This window comes from Loxodonta africana, chromosome 11 (assembly GCF_030014295.1).
Source record: "Loxodonta africana isolate mLoxAfr1 chromosome 11, mLoxAfr1.hap2, whole genome shotgun sequence".
NCBI lineage: Eukaryota > Metazoa > Chordata > Mammalia > Proboscidea > Elephantidae > Loxodonta > Loxodonta africana.
The window spans coordinates 31,867,508-31,882,800 of NC_087352.1; the positions used below are offsets into that span (position 1 = coordinate 31,867,508).

At 45.5% G+C, this 15,293-nt stretch overlaps 1 protein-coding gene across 10 annotated transcripts in view; it reads left to right on the forward strand.

The window, feature by feature from the left end:
- The window catches only part of MBP (myelin basic protein), a 126,247-nt gene that overhangs the window by 99,718 nt on the left and 11,236 nt on the right, over nt 1–15,293 (forward strand). Inside the window, exons 6-7 of one of the 10 annotated variants that reach the window (XR_010323430.1) lie at nt 806–4,697; nt 6,845–6,942. The exons of 6 other annotated variants lie outside the window; for them this stretch is intronic. Coding sequence is in view for 1 of the 4 variants with exons in the window: in XM_064294385.1 (XP_064150455.1) it covers nt 806–922 (117 nt within the window). In the remaining 3 variants the exon portion in view is untranslated. Of the gene's footprint in view, nt 1–805; nt 13,369–15,293 lie in introns of those variants that run through there. 3 more of the 10 variants (XR_010323429.1, XR_010323428.1, XM_064294385.1) reach the window with 3 other exon arrangements.

The window sequence follows — 15,293 nt, forward strand, 5'->3', positions numbered from 1 at the left end:
GTACCAGGGGAAGGCAGAGTGTCAAAAGCATGTCGTTGTGGAAAGCCAGAAAGTAGAGACCCCCTCACTTTACCCGGAACAACCCTGGACCTCCTCTGAGATGTGGTCATCAGAGAGCAGATGACTCTTCTGGGAAATGGAGACCCCTTCCCAAAACCCAAGGCCAAACAGATGGGGAAGACAAGAGAGAGCACGGCTTCAGTGTCCAGATAGCGTGGAGACATCCCCACAGAGTGTGTGTGAATGTGTATGTGCGTGTGTGTGAGTGTATGCATGTGTGTGGTCTGTGAGTGTGTGTGTGAATGCGTGAGTGTATGTGAACATGGGTATATGTTTGGTGTGTATGTGATGTGTACTGTGTGTGGTGTGTGTGGTGTGTACTATCTGTGTGTGTGGTGTGTGTGTGTTTCTATTTACAGGTCTCTTAAACGAAGGGAAGGGCAGACAGAGCATCAGTTAAAACCAGAGGCACAGTTACCTGGAGACCAGCCCCCATGTTGTCCTGGGGATGCGTGCATCTGCGAGGCCATGTTCTGAGTGCACTAACACTGCTCTGGGGTCCTCGTGGAAAACCCTGCAGGTGCCTTCATGGCACCCGCCTCAGGGGCTGTTCCTTCGCCCCATGCCAGCTGTGCCAGACCGTGCAGGCCGCTAACCTGCTTCAGTGGGTAAGGGGAGACACAGGAGCAGGGACGGATGACCCAATAAGCAAGGTACACATAGGTTAGCTTGTGCTTATTTACTCATCTGTAGTGCATAATTTCACGTGTTTTGTTTTTTTTTTTACCACATCGTTTACTGTAAGCCGGTGCTTACGGTTAATCCATCCCTGCAGAGGAGGCAGCAGCCACCTGCAGACCCAAGGTGCCTGTCCAGTAAGCAGCGCATCACGAAGCTGCAACCCCAGCTGTCGTCATACTAAGAGAACAAGCCCAGGGACTCTCTCCTTTCTGAGAAGGAGGTTTGCTTACTTTGACAGTCTTCCTCCAGAAGTCCTGGGTCCTTCTTCATCCCTGACAGTGGCCATGATCACTAGAGAGCAAACTTGCTCCCCCAGCCTCAAGAATGGCTGGCAAGGACGGGACTGACTTCGAGGATTTAAACGCACTGGTAGGTCCAGGACTCAGTGACCAAAGGCTTGCACCACAGGCATGTGAGGGGGAGAGCAGATGAGAAGCCACAGCCTCGAGTAGCTCAAGGGTGAGGGCCTGTGGGGTCAGGCACGTGTCCAGAACCCAACTTCCTCCCCACGGCCTGGACACCCCCATGGGTACTGGCCAGGCCAGCTGACAACGCTCTCTCTCTGATGGCCACAGCACCTTCCTGCTCTCTGTCAGGGTAAAATCCAAGGCAACATGTGAAAGAATAATCAATTCCAATGCAGTTGTTGGGACTTCCGGAACCAGACTCCAGGCTGGGAATTCCTAGATTCCACAAGACTCCACGTCTTTCTAAGGACTCGTATAACACCGGTTTATATGAGGAACACAGCATGACCGGAGGTGGGTGGGTCTAGGTGAACACAGTAGACGATGAAGTAAGATTTGAGAACACAAACATAAGCTGGAAACGCAAGAATTCCAAGGGAGGAAGAAGGAACGGAGTGCACGATGGGAGAACAGGCAGGTGCTTTTTCCTTATGTTTTCTCTTCTGTCTGATGCCACCTCCCCTCCTTGTCAAGCCCATGAGGGCAGGGACCTTGCCTCTCTTGGTCTGACCCTTGTACAGTGCCCTACACAAAGCAAGCACCTCTAAACATGCTGGGGGAATCAGCACACAGCCCTCGATTCCTGCAGGAAATGAGAGGAGCCGGGAGGAGGAGCAGGGGGCGGATGCAAGGACACGACAGGTGACCATGGAAGCGTCCCCACATTCACAAAGTCAACCTCCGCGTTCCGGACTCTGGAGACAAACAATGAACAGCAGGGGAATGCTTTGTGATAATGTCCATCCAAACACTAATGAATTAATGTCCGTTCATGGATTAGGCTGAGAACTGTCACCCTGACACCAGTGCTTGCCTTTGGGCCAGCGGCTTTTCTGTTCCTGGTTCGCATTCAACTACTAATTGAGAAGTGGGTGGTTTGACCCCACCCTGTGGTGCCATGGAAGAAAGGCCTGGTGATCTGCTTCTGTAATGATTACAGCCAAGAAAACCCTATGCTATGGAGCACAGTTCTGTTCTGCACACACAGGGCCACCATGAGTCAGAATCAACTCCACAGCCATGGTTATTAATAAATTAATGTCCAACACTTCTTTTTCTTCAGAAAGTCCTTAATGCTCCAGTTAAGGAGGCAGTGGTAGAATTCTCCTCTTTCACGCGGCAGACCCAGGTTTAATTCCCGGTCAACATACCTCATGCACGGCCACCACCCATCTGTCAGTGGAGGGTTGCATGTTGTTGTGATGCTGAACAGGTTTCAGGGGAGCTTCCAGACTAAGACAGACTAGGAAGAAAGGCCTGGTAATCTGCTTCTGAAAGTCAGCCAAAGAAAATCACAACACTTGGATCCACAACCCATCATGGGGTGGCACTGGACCAGGCAGCATTTAGTTCCGTTGTGCATGTGGTTGCCATGAGTCTGGGGAGACTTGAGCACAGCAGCTAACAAAAACAACAACAAGGCTTCAGCTATCTGCAGGTGGGTTAGAAGCTCCTCCCTCGGCCTCCTGCCCATCAGTGAGTGCTGACAGCATTTGCTAAAAGACCCTGCTTCTGAACCCAACTCTTCCCACAGCATCATTGGAGTTTCAAGAGTCACAAATATTTGATAATCAAAAATACACGTTTCAGTCCAGACTGTACCACTTCATGGTGACGTGTCTTTGGGCCAGTCGTGCCCCGTCTCTGAGCGTGGTTTCCTTGCATGTAAAACAACAGCAGCAGCAGAAATAACCATCTGTCCTGCCAACACGTAAAATTTGCGTGAACACACAGGAAAAGAGATGCACATTTCTTCACTAACGGATGCCTTGGGCGACACGGGTATGATCACGTCTCCTGCCTCCATGCTGCATGAAGCTGTTCTAGAAAAGCCTAGGGTAGCTGCTGTAAAGAGCTGCACCTACACCTGGAAGATCTGGTTCCAGGCTCCCCTGACACAAGCACTGGCCTTTCGGCCAGTGGCTTCTCTGCTCTTGGGCCTCAATGTCCCCAGCCCCAAAATGGACGTGTCAGATCAAATGATAGCAAATATTTCTCCGAAGACTAGGGTCCTACTGCATCTTTCAGTCTCAGGGGAGACCTCACATCCACTGTGATGACACCTCAGGCCCTACCCAGGGGTCGTGAGGAAAGCGACTGGGTGTAAGTTACGCCTGTTAGTTCTTGTTCTGCTCAGGAAAGAGAGAAAATCTCATCGTCCCCCGCACCAGCCCAGCATCACTCACCGGGAAGACTACATAGTCTGTCTGCATGCTGCTTCTCCAGGTTTCAGAAACCCAGTGTCTTCAGTAAATGCTCTGACCAAGCCTGAATGATTCTAATGGCTGTGCTCTGAGCCCATTAGCCTCCAGCAGGAAGGACCCAAAGTGGGACCCTCTCTTTGGAGATGGGTGGCTGCCCCGCTGTCTTCGGACCTGGCCTCTCCCTTACACTGCCCCCGTGAGGCTGTTCCCTACCGCACCTAGACCATGGGCTCACAGCCTTTCTTTGCTAGAAAGCCTGTTGCTGCTTTGCTATTCCATCCAAACAGAATTTTCCAGAACCCACTCCTGGATACCCGTCTTCTGCTGCAAGTGCACAACTGAATCCCCAAACCAAGAAAAAGGCATTCTGGTAGCCACTGTTTTGGCTTATGCATCTTGTGTAACGTTCGCTTAATATCTACGCTAACGAAAGACTTCTACCCATTGCAGGCACTGAGGTCTTAAAAGATGGGAGCTTGGGGGCAAAGAAAAGAAATCAGAATGGTCAAGTCCAGCACCCAAGACTGCTCCCAGCTATTTTTTTAAGAAACAGCCACAAAGTCCCAGAACTCAGCATTGGAGAACAGCCGGACTAGACTTGAGCTCCTATCCATCAGCTCCAAGTGGTGCAAGTCAGTGGGACAGCATGCGCTCCCCGGGAGAAGACACCCGAGGGCCATTGTGCTGTGTGGGTCCTGTAGCTGCTGAGACCAGGCATGGGGCTGTGCGAGTGGCTTCCTGACAGAGCATCTTCTGCACAGTGACTGCAGAGAGCAGGCTCTGCATCATGGGGCTCACCCAAGACAAGGGGAAAAGATGTACCAACGGTGACTTAGCAGGTGTGGGAGCAGTGTTCAGCTCAGAGGTGCCTTGCCCACCTCCACTGCCCCCCTTCCTGATGGAAAACCCTTACAGGGAGCAGTGGCTGGGAACCATGCACCAGGGTACTTCCCCTTGGAGGCTGAATTCCAGATCAGAAAATACAGTCACGTGGAAGAGCCTGCTCAGTGCTGGGGGCCCTGGGTGCACACCCTGCCTTCTGCTAGTCTCTGCGAGAGGCCTCAGACCCTGACCTGACGTCGCCACCAAGTGGGGGCAAGTGGCCCCTCCAAAGGAGGCTTAGATCCTTCATTCCCTCGCTTCAGGGAGAAACATGGTGGAGAGGAGAACAGAAACCGGATGTGCTCCCAAAACACGCCTCGTTTGGCAGCGTCCAGATCACAGCCTCAGCTACTTGGTTTCCTGAAGTAGAATCTCCCATGCTTGGACATGGAGCCCTTTAAAGGTGGGGGAAAAGAACAACCCCACCTGAGGAGAAGGCCAGGGGTGATCTCAGACTAACGCAGGACCCTCTATCCCCAGGGCCCCGCCACACCCCATATTAGCATTTCCAATTTTTTTATGCCCAGGAGAAATGTATTTGCACAACAGTCACCAGGTAACCCAACATTTCCATTTAGATCAAAGTTTTGTCTGTGCATCCCAGCAGTATAAAGAAAAGCCTGTTGTTGATATAACACAGCTTTCTATAAAGGAAGAAAGAGCCACTGGCTTTAATTAAACTCATTCAAGTCAGTAAATCAAGAACAAACATATTCTTAAGCTCTGCAAAGGGAAAAACACAGGAAAAACAGCATCTATCATTGAGACAGAAAAGAATTCTCTCCAGATTGCAAAATGTAAACTGGCCCGACCTTGTGGGGAAGAACCCAGCCCTCTCTCCCGAGGCACAGTAGGAGCCCTTTGCCCAGAAGTAGCGTCATTGTTTCTTCTGAGAAACACATCAACAAAACTTGGTGATGGTGAAAGGCAGCAAGAGAGAGCAGCGTTGTCCAGGGGTCCCCGGGGGTTGGGGATGATGGGAGAAAGAATGTGACTCAGACGATATATCCTGGGCCTGATTTGAAAGGGAGAAAGATCACAACTCACACAATTTACAGTCAGACATGCCATTTAATCAGCAAACAGGTGAGCTTTGATGCACGCGTTCTGCTCAATTACATTCACTTTATTGGCACCGAGTTCGGCTACAAGGCTAGTTGCCATGGGCATAAAGATGCCCCAATCTTCCCTTCAGATGGCTTACAGACCAGGACGGCAGACAGACAGACAGGCTTATTGTGTACCTATCTGTCTCTCACACCCGTATTTAGGTGGGAAATACATGTGCCAGTCAAGGTAGGAGAGCCATTTGATAGAATGGAGGGAGGTGTTCATGCCACTGCCCCTTTCGGGAAATCTGTGAGGAGGCTATATCATTTACACAAAGTTTCAAGGGGTGTGAAGGATTGTTTAAGCAGTGAAGCAAGGGAAGGGGTGGGAAAAGTGAGTCCCTTTCATAGTGAACTGTATTACAGGACTCAATTTAGCAATGATGTATTAGAAGGAGTGCTTGGGTGGTGCAAACAGTTAATATGCTCAGCTGTGAACCAGAAAGTTGGAGGTTCAAGTCCACCTAAAGGTGCCTTGGAAGAAAGGCCTGGCGATCTGCTTCTGAAAAATCAGTCATTGAAAACCCTATGGAGTACAGTTCTACTCTGACACACATGGGGAAGCCATGAGTTGGCTCAATGACTACTGAGAAAAAAATGGATAAAGAATACTACAGTCATATCTGCAAAAGCCAGAACCAGCGAAAGGTGGAAACCCACCAAATCGAGCAATAGAAAAGTGACAAGGCTGCACCCTGTCAAAAGCAGGAAACTTGCGAGACCCAGAAAAACAAGGCAGTCCCATTGAGTTCCAGCTCTCGCAGGTTTCACTGTATATTGGAAAAGAATATGTTATTATTACTGTCACAAGAAAAAAACATGTACTCCAAATCTTACTCAGTTGTTCTTTCTTGTCTTTGGCAGTTCAGAAAACGACACACCTTTATTGTCTTGGTCTCAAACAGGCTAAATACATAAAGCTCTTAGCTCCTGCTATCTGATTGTCTTGAGAATGCCACAAGAATCAAAGATTTCCCAGTGGTGGGGAGATGGGGGGAAGCAAAATGCAAATTTCTTTACTCTCATGCTCCGTCTGCCTGGGAAACCTGAATGAACAGCAGGAGTTGTTCAGGCTACATTGTGGATATATGCAAAAAAATTAAGCGGCATTCAACCTGCAAGCTAAAGGAATAAGTGTCGGAAGGTATAAGTTTGTCTGTGTTTAGTCAATTGAACAAAATAGAAAGATCCAGACAAAATAGTCTGTTGTGTCAGGTATAACTTTCCCACTGAAAGCAGGAACTGACCAGACCCTAGTTTTAAATGAGTTAATAAGCCAGCATCCTTAAAAATGATCAGGGAATGGAAAAACCTCAGCTCATTGACAATAAAAAACATTGACTAGGTTTGCATTTGTTGTGTCTAACTATCAGTATTTACCAAATAGCTGGGAGTAGTTTGGTGGCATTGAGCAGCACTTACCACCTTTCCAATTCCCTAGGTACTAACTGACATACTGAACTGACTCCATCTACAGACACTTGTTCCCTTTTCTCATGTAACAGCACATTTTTATGGCTCATAGCTTCACAACGTAAGGTAAGTCTACAAACTTTGTAAAGAAAACACCACGTAGTTTTCTAAAGTCCACTCTCGCCTACCTTGTCCTTGTGTCATGTGCTGGCCGCTGAGTTTCTCTGTCTGCTGCTGAGATCCAGGTCTGGAGTGTGACGGTTGTCCAGTGTCCAGTAGACAAGCGTCCTGCGGGGCAGTGCACCCCTAGGGATAGAGCACTGTGCTAAATGTTAGGGAACTCACCCCTTTTCAGCCTTCATTTACACATCTGGAAAATGGGGCTTTGCGTAGAGCAAGGCTGAGTAGCATGTCTGGTCTACAGGCAATGTAGAAAACATAATAGCACATACACACCAGATTTTAAAAGCAAGTAGAAGCTCTTTCTTTACTACTTTCCTTTTTTCCTTTTGGAGATGTAAGGAGAAATACATGTCCCCGGAAATTGGATGATTTTTGGTTAAGTAAACGCCAACACGAAAATTGTCACTGCTTTTAGCCACGGGAATATTAACATCTGGACACACTTGAGATGGGTCAGCAAAGGGACATCTTTCTAATGGGTTGTCGAGAACAAGTTAGGCTGACTTTGTGCGGCCGTGGGGCAGCCTCAGGGCACCTCCTCCAGGGCACTTCCACCAGGGCTGTGTGCTGACGTCATGTGGCCAAGCACCAACAGGTCTTGGTCTCTGCTTAAGTCTTGCTAAGTCTCTGTAGTAGAAGACCAGGAGGTCAGTGGTGGGCTGAGGTGGGGAAAGCCTGGTGTGAGGGACACCTACCAGGTAACCTCCATGAGAATGTACGATTTCAGGTTCACAAAGGGCAGAGGTTTCCCAATAGCAACTGCACATAGAGATAACTCACTGTTTTCCGTCATGAAGAAAAGATGACACAGGTGTTGTCAAGACTCAGCTATCAGAGGTACAACGTATTTGAAGGATCAAGCTCCCAAAAACTAGTATGTAGTAAAATACACTGAAAGTAGAGAAACAAAATATATTTTGTTAATATAAAAATGTTAATATATGTTATGTTAATATCAATGTTGGAGACCCTGGGTGCTGCAAAGGGTTGACGCACTCTGCCGCTAACCGAAAGGTTAGAGGTTCAAGTCCATCCAGAGATACCTCAGGAGAAAGTCCTGGCAATCTGCTTCCAAAATAAATCAGCCATTAAAAATCCTATGAAGCAGAGTTCTACTCTGACACACATGGGGGCACCATGAGTCGGAATCAACTCAACAGCAACTGGCATGGAATGGCATTTAATGTTCATATATGTGGTGATGATGTTTTGTTGAATTATGTGATCTGGAGGGAAGCCAGAGCCTCTTGACTGGTATTTATAGGATTTTATGATATTTTGCAACATGCCTCAAGCCTTTTTCACCATTATGAACACTCTTGGTCATTAGGGGTGGAGGTGTAGACAAGCAAGGTATTGGAGTTGTGGTTTTAAAGTTACGGAACAGAGTTGGCTCTGTAATTCTCTGGGATAAAAGAAACCATATATTCTGTACATGGGCAATCTTCCAGTTAGCTTTATTGGTGCTTACTTATCCAATGTTTTGTTATTATTCTGTGACTGCTCCCTTGCACCCAGCCAATATCACTCATCCAGAAGAGAAAAGCAAGTAAGCTGAAGTGGGGAGAGAGAAGGGAGAGAGCCCAGGTCTCGTTGGGCCGGGTGTGACCCAGCATGGAGCTCACAGACTGGACTCGGGGTCCAGGCACTGGCGGACACAGGCAGGTCCCAGACCATGTGGTCACCATGATTTCAATAGTGAACATTCTAGATGGCTGATTCAGGAAATGGTTTAAATTCCTCTCTCAGGCAAGAAATAAAGTGAGAGCTACCAAAAAAACCAAACCCATTGCCATCAAGTCAATTTCGGCTCATAGTGACCTACAGAACAGAGTAGAACTGCCCCATAGAATTTCCAAGGAGTGACTGGTGGATTCGAACTGCCATCCTTTTGTTTAGCAGCTGTAAGGGTTAGTACATTTTTGTTTCCTAACCACAAAAATCTCAGGCACGGTGGATATTCATTCTATCCAGATACAGCATTTTCTCTGACAGCAAATGGTCCCATCCGTTAATCAAATCTAAATGCAAATGATGGTGGAGACAAACACCTCGTCCCTCTCTTCATAAAACAGCCCCATTGTGTATTCAGCAGGGTGAGTCTTTACCCCAATGATGGTCTTGATCTTCAGATATGTCGGGCAAAGACCTAGCTCCTATTTCCAAGTCTAAGGACTTTCAGCTCTTCTAGACAATTTTTTTTTTTTCTAAACCTTAGAGGGCCTTGTAAAACTTATAAACCCCTCCTGGTGGCTGAAGAAGCAACGTGTAAAGGGGGGCGGATTATCCAATAGGCAAGGTAAGCACGGTGCTTACCTTGCTTACCAGATCGTCTGTAGTGAACAATTTCACATTTTTTCACCACATCGAAGTTTCTGTTTCTAGGTATGGCTGAGATCTCTCTTCCAGCCTCATAGCACCTTCCTACAGAATCAAAGCCTCTTTTCAAATTTGCAATCACCGACAGGGGCAGTTGACCCAGTAAGGGAGGTAAGCACAGGTTTACTTGTGCTTACTTAATCTGTAATAAACAATTTCACATGGAACCATGTGAAATTAATTGTTCACTACAGATTAGTAGATAAGCACAAGTAAGCCAGTGGTCACCTTGCGTATTGGATAACCTGCCTCTGCATGTAAACCATATATAAGGGCTCCCCTTGCTGGTGAAGAACATCATCACAGGTTGAAGGAAAATAAGTTCCAAACCCAAAAACCCAGTGCCGTTGAGTCGATTCCAACTCATAGTGACTCTATTAAGTTACACAATAACGAACAGTACATTGGAACAGATTCATACAAACCCAAACCAAACCCTCTGCCGTCGAGTCTATTCCGACTCATAGCAAGCCTATAGGACAGAATAGAACTGCCCCGTAGAGTTTCCAAGGAGTGCCTGGTGGATTTGAACTGCTGTAGCACTTAACCACTACGCCACCAGGGTTTCCAGGTTCACATGGAGGGAGCAATTTATTTTAAAGGTAAATGAAGCGATCACCTTTTAACCCAAGCTCCTCCTACCATGGTGCTTAAATTGAGAAAAATGGTTTGTTTGTTTATTTGTTTTAATTAAGAAAAAATGTGCTTTTGTGGAGGAAAAAAAAAAGAAAAGTTAGGGGAACAAAATAGTATGCATGGTCTGATCACCTTGAAGGCATATGCGTGTTTCTCCATCTTTGTTCATGCATCAAGTCACATCTAAAACAGTGTTCTTCAAAATGTCAGCCAAAGTCATCCCTAGGTGGCAGAATTTCTTCTATAAACTTTTCTATTTAGCCAGTATTTTCTATAAAAAGAATGTATTATTTTTCAAAACATTCGGAAGCTTTCATTTAAAAATATTAAAACTTCTTTTTTCCCCACATTTCACTTGTCCCAAATATTCGGTTCCAAATAAACCAGCCAAATCTTGTGTACAAATGTCCTACCTCACCCAGTGGAGGTGGGGTAGGCTCCATGACCTCCAGCCCCTTTCCCCCACAGTGTGGCGGGGCCAGGGCCAGTCTGCCTGCATCTCAGCTCTTACCTGGTGGTAAGTAAGGCATGAGAGAATGCCTAAATACCGCACCCCGTAAATTGTAAAATACAGCAAACAAACCAAAGAGCCCCACTAGTTTTCAGGTATGCTGACTAACATTTCCCATTAACACCCCACCTGTTCCTCATGGAAGCTCCCAGATCTGCATCCTAGCATTGAATCGAGGTGCAGGAGTACATAGTGACAAGGCCAGGGGCCAGGCCTGGACGAGTGGCTGAAGGGCTGGCAGCTGGCGTGAGGGCGGGAGGTGGCCAGGTCAGTCATCCAGAAGGGACAAGGGCCTTCCCGACCATGGCCGAGGCTGCCCTCCTCCTCCAGGAACTGGACTCCAACACCTAGACTTACTGCACGTGCTTGACCAGCACTTCCTCAGGAGAGGGCTTGACCTGTTACTCCACTGCGAATCTCAAAACCTCTAACGCTGTCCAGTAGGTGGACCTTCAAAATGACACGTGCTGGTATTCACAGCGTGAAATGGTCATTGCAAGCTGTTGAGGGAAGGAGAGATGGGAGCTGAAGACATCTTTTCTGTCTGAGTAATGGGAGGCAGCCGGAGATGTGGAGGCCAGAGCAGATGAGCCTTCCTTGTCTTCTCAGTCCCTGGTGGTGGGTACTGTCGCCATGACAACAAAGGATGCCATTCTCAGCTTTTTCTCCTGTGCCTCACTGCCACCCTTTAGGGATACAGAACCAGACCTGGAGTCTTAGGAAACACCCTGAGATATAACCTCACTGGGTAATTGCCTTCCATTTCCCGCCTTCTATTCAAAGGTGGCCTCTTAGTAAAGTTTAGAGCTGAAAAGTCTCTTAGTAATTCTCTGTTTCAATATCCATGTTTTACACCTGAGGCACCAGAATCCCTGCCCACGAAGGGACCTGCTCCAGGCCATGCAGATGGTTAGCGTGAAACCCAGGCAGGATGGAGTCTTCCGGCTTCAGAGGGCTGCCGGAGAACCTGGGCTTTTTTGTTCCTTTGTTCGTTTTATATTTACTGAGTTCCATTGTGTGGGTCTAACTGCCCAAACGTTTGGAGATAAGGTAGACTTTGGTGTGTGTTTGGGAGATGGGGTCCTCCAAAAGACTCAAGCCTAGCTGAAAAAACAAGATGTTCGCGGAAAGGTAAAACAGACAATCCAACACCAGGAGGTGCCACGTGGTTCAAAAATACAGACATACTTGGTGTCAGGGACGGTCTAAACCAAAGCTCAGCTGTGGAAATGAGATGTGTGTACTTAGAGAGCAGACAAGGCTTACATATACAGAGATTTCAGACCAGGAAATTCAAGAATGATATGTTTCCATGCACTCAATTTTTGGGTACATAATGATACCAAAAAAAACCATTGCCATCAAGTTGATTCTAACTCATGGTAATCCTATAATGATAGGCCATATTGAATGACTTCATCTAATTTTATAGAGCCCTGACGGCACAGTGGTTAAGACCACAGCTGCTAATCAAAATGTTGGCAGTTTGAATATACCAGCCACTTCCTACGGGGGAAGTTCTACTCTGTCCTATACGGTTGCTATGAGTTGGAATTGACTCACCGGCAACGGGTTTAGGTTTTTTGGTTTTATTTTATAAAATAACATACAGTAAAATGGATTCTTTTGGTGTACTGCTTTATGAATTTTAACACTTGTATAGATTCGTGTCACTACCATCAAAATAAGGATGCTCACCCCAAAAAACTCCATCCTGCTATACCTTTGTAGTCACATACACCCCGAATATTCCTCACCCCTGGCAACCTAGTGACCTGGCCTTCTCACTAGAGCTTAGTCTTTCTGAGAATGTCATGTAAGTGGAATCATGCAGTATGACACCTTTTCAGGCTGGACTCTTACTCAGCATAATGTTTTTGAGATTCCTTTGAGTTGAGGCATGCATAATTGTACTCCTTTTTATTGCTGAGTAGCACTTCATGGTATGCAGATACCACGGTTTGTTTATCTATTCACCTGTTGAAGAACATTTGGGTTGTTTGCAGTTTTTAGTGATTAGGTAAAGGGCTGCTGTACACATTCATGTGCAGGTTTTTGTGTGAACGTAAGTTTTTATCTCAGATTTAAAGTACTTTTCCCTCCAAATATTGGTGACCAATATTCATTATAAATATCACTTCCAATGATACATAATTTTTCTTTTATCTTCCAAAGCAGGGAGTGGGGTTGCTAGGTTATATGGTGGGTATATGGTTAACTTGGTAAAAAAATTATTTTATGGAGTGGCTATACAATTTTGGATTCCCATCAGCTATGTATGAGAGTCCCAGTTGCTCCACATCCTTGCCAGGACTTGGTATTGTCAATTTTTTTTTTTTTTTTTAGCCATTCTTATAAGTATATAGTAGTATCCGAACACGGTTTTGATTTGCATTCCCCTAATAACTGATAACGTTGAACATCTTTTCCTGTTCTTATTTTCCTTTCATTTGTCCTCTTTGATGAAGTATCTGTTCAAGCGTTTTGTCCATTTCTTTCACTGGGTTGTTTGGTTCCTTACTAGTGAGTTTTGAGAGTCCTTTCAATATTCTGCTTTCGGGTCCTTTGTTGGATATAATTTGGAAATAGTTTCTCCCGGCTTGTCTTTCATGGTCTTAACAATGTCATTTGCAGGGCAAAAAATTTGAATTTTGATTAAGTCCAGTTTATCAATTTTTTTCTTTTTATGGATGGTGTTTTGGTGTCATGTCTAAGAATCTGTGGCCTAACCAGGTCATGAAGATTTTCTCCTACATTTTCTTCTAAAAGCTTTATACTTTTACTTTGTAGGTAGAGATTTATGACCCATTTTGAGTAATTTTTGTATAAGGTGTGAATTTGGGTTGAGGGTCTTTTTTTTTTTTTTTTTTTTTTGTGCATGGATGTCCATTTGTTCCAACACAAATTGTTGGAAGACTATCCTTTCTCTGCCAAATTGCCTTTTAGCCTTTGTCAAAAATCAATGGGTTATACTGGTGTGGAACTCTTTCTGGACTCCATTCGGTTCCATTGACTGTGTATCTGTCTCGCTATCAGTACCACATTGCTTTTATTACTGTAGCTTTACAGTAAGTCTTAAAATCAAGTAACGTGATTCCTCCAACTTAATTCTTCTTTTTCAAAATTGTTTGGCTATTTTGACTCCTTTGTATTTTCACGTATATTTTAGGATCTGTTTCACTTTGCTGCTAACCAAAAGGTCAGTGTTCAAATCCACCAGCCGCTCCTTGGAAACTATGGGGCAGTTCTATTCTGTCCTATAGGATCATTATGAGTCGGAATCAACTTGACAGCAATGGGTTTGGCTCTTTTTAGGGGGAAAGGGGTGGTTTGTCTGCACCTACACAAAATTTTGCTGGGATTTCGACTGGAATTGCATTAAATCTGTAGATCAACTTGGTGAGAACTGACATATTTACTATGTTGAGTCTCCCAATCCATGAACACAGCAATGTCTGTCCATTTGCTTAGGTCTTCTTTGATTTTTTTCATCAGCATTTTGTAGTTTTCAGTATAAAGTTTCTGTACATATTTGGCTAGATATATACCAAATATTTTAGTTATTTGATACTATTAAAAATGATAGTGATTTTTAAATTTGGGGGTTTTAATCACAGTATAGGTGATTTAAATTTTGGGTTTTAACCATAGTATAGGTGATTAAAGGCTGAGTGATGTTTCTGCGACTCAAAACCTAATATACAACATGTAGAAAAATGGTATGTAAGTACCAAGGGAAGAGCGAATTGTACTAATTTTTTAGCGGTTTTAATTATTTCAGGCCATTAGGATACTATATAATAAATAACCTCTCCTAGTAGGCATATTCTACTACCAGTTGCCGTCAAGTTGACTCTGACTCTTGGTGACCCCACTTGTGTCAGAATTGAACTATGCTCTCTAGGGATTTCAATGGCTGGTTTTTCAGAAGCAGATTGCCAGGTCTTTCTTCTGAGAAATCTGAGTGCACTCAACCGCCAACCTTTCAGTTAGCAGCCAACCACTTAACCATTTGCGCCACTCAGGGACTCCACAGACATACTAGACACTTAAAAATATTAGTGTTAAGTATGTAACTTAAAGTATCCTGTCTTCTTATTTTGGAGCAGCACTTATCAGATGGGAACTCTGCTTTGTTTTTTCGCTCTTCACTGTCCACTCATTCTTTCATTGGAGGAGAGGAGTGTGTAAGATTCAAGTCTGATAGTTTCATGCATGAAGATCCGCATCCGGGGGTAACCATAAATATTAAAAGATACATGCCAGGACTATGAGCAGCACTTTACAAGCCCCATCCCTGTAACTCTTACACTGTAACCCATACGGTTTACAGTAGCCCAGGTGTCACCTGGGAAGTTAAGCCCATTAAAGCCATGGCCGTTAAGTTCCTGAGGGTCGGGCGTCAGACTTTGGCAGAGAAGTCTCTTCTGAACAAGAAGCATGCTCCCAAACGGTGCGGACAATGCTGACCACCCGAAGGGAAATGCTGTGTGCAGCTTTTACGTGATCTAACCAGTTCCTTTTAGACTGAGCCAGGCCAGGCTGCCCTGTGGGGACACTGCTCTGACCACTGCCTCTCCAGGCATATGTTCCTCACCTACATGATGCTTACATATGAGTAGGGCGGGAGAAAGCAGAGAGAGCTGAGGGAGAAATTACAAAATAAGTTCAGCAAGTGCTGGACAAGGCCCTCTTGCTTGGCTTTCCAGAGAACTGTCTTGTTTTGAAGGGTATGACTGAGCGCATCTGTAGATGGAGCTTCCTTTCT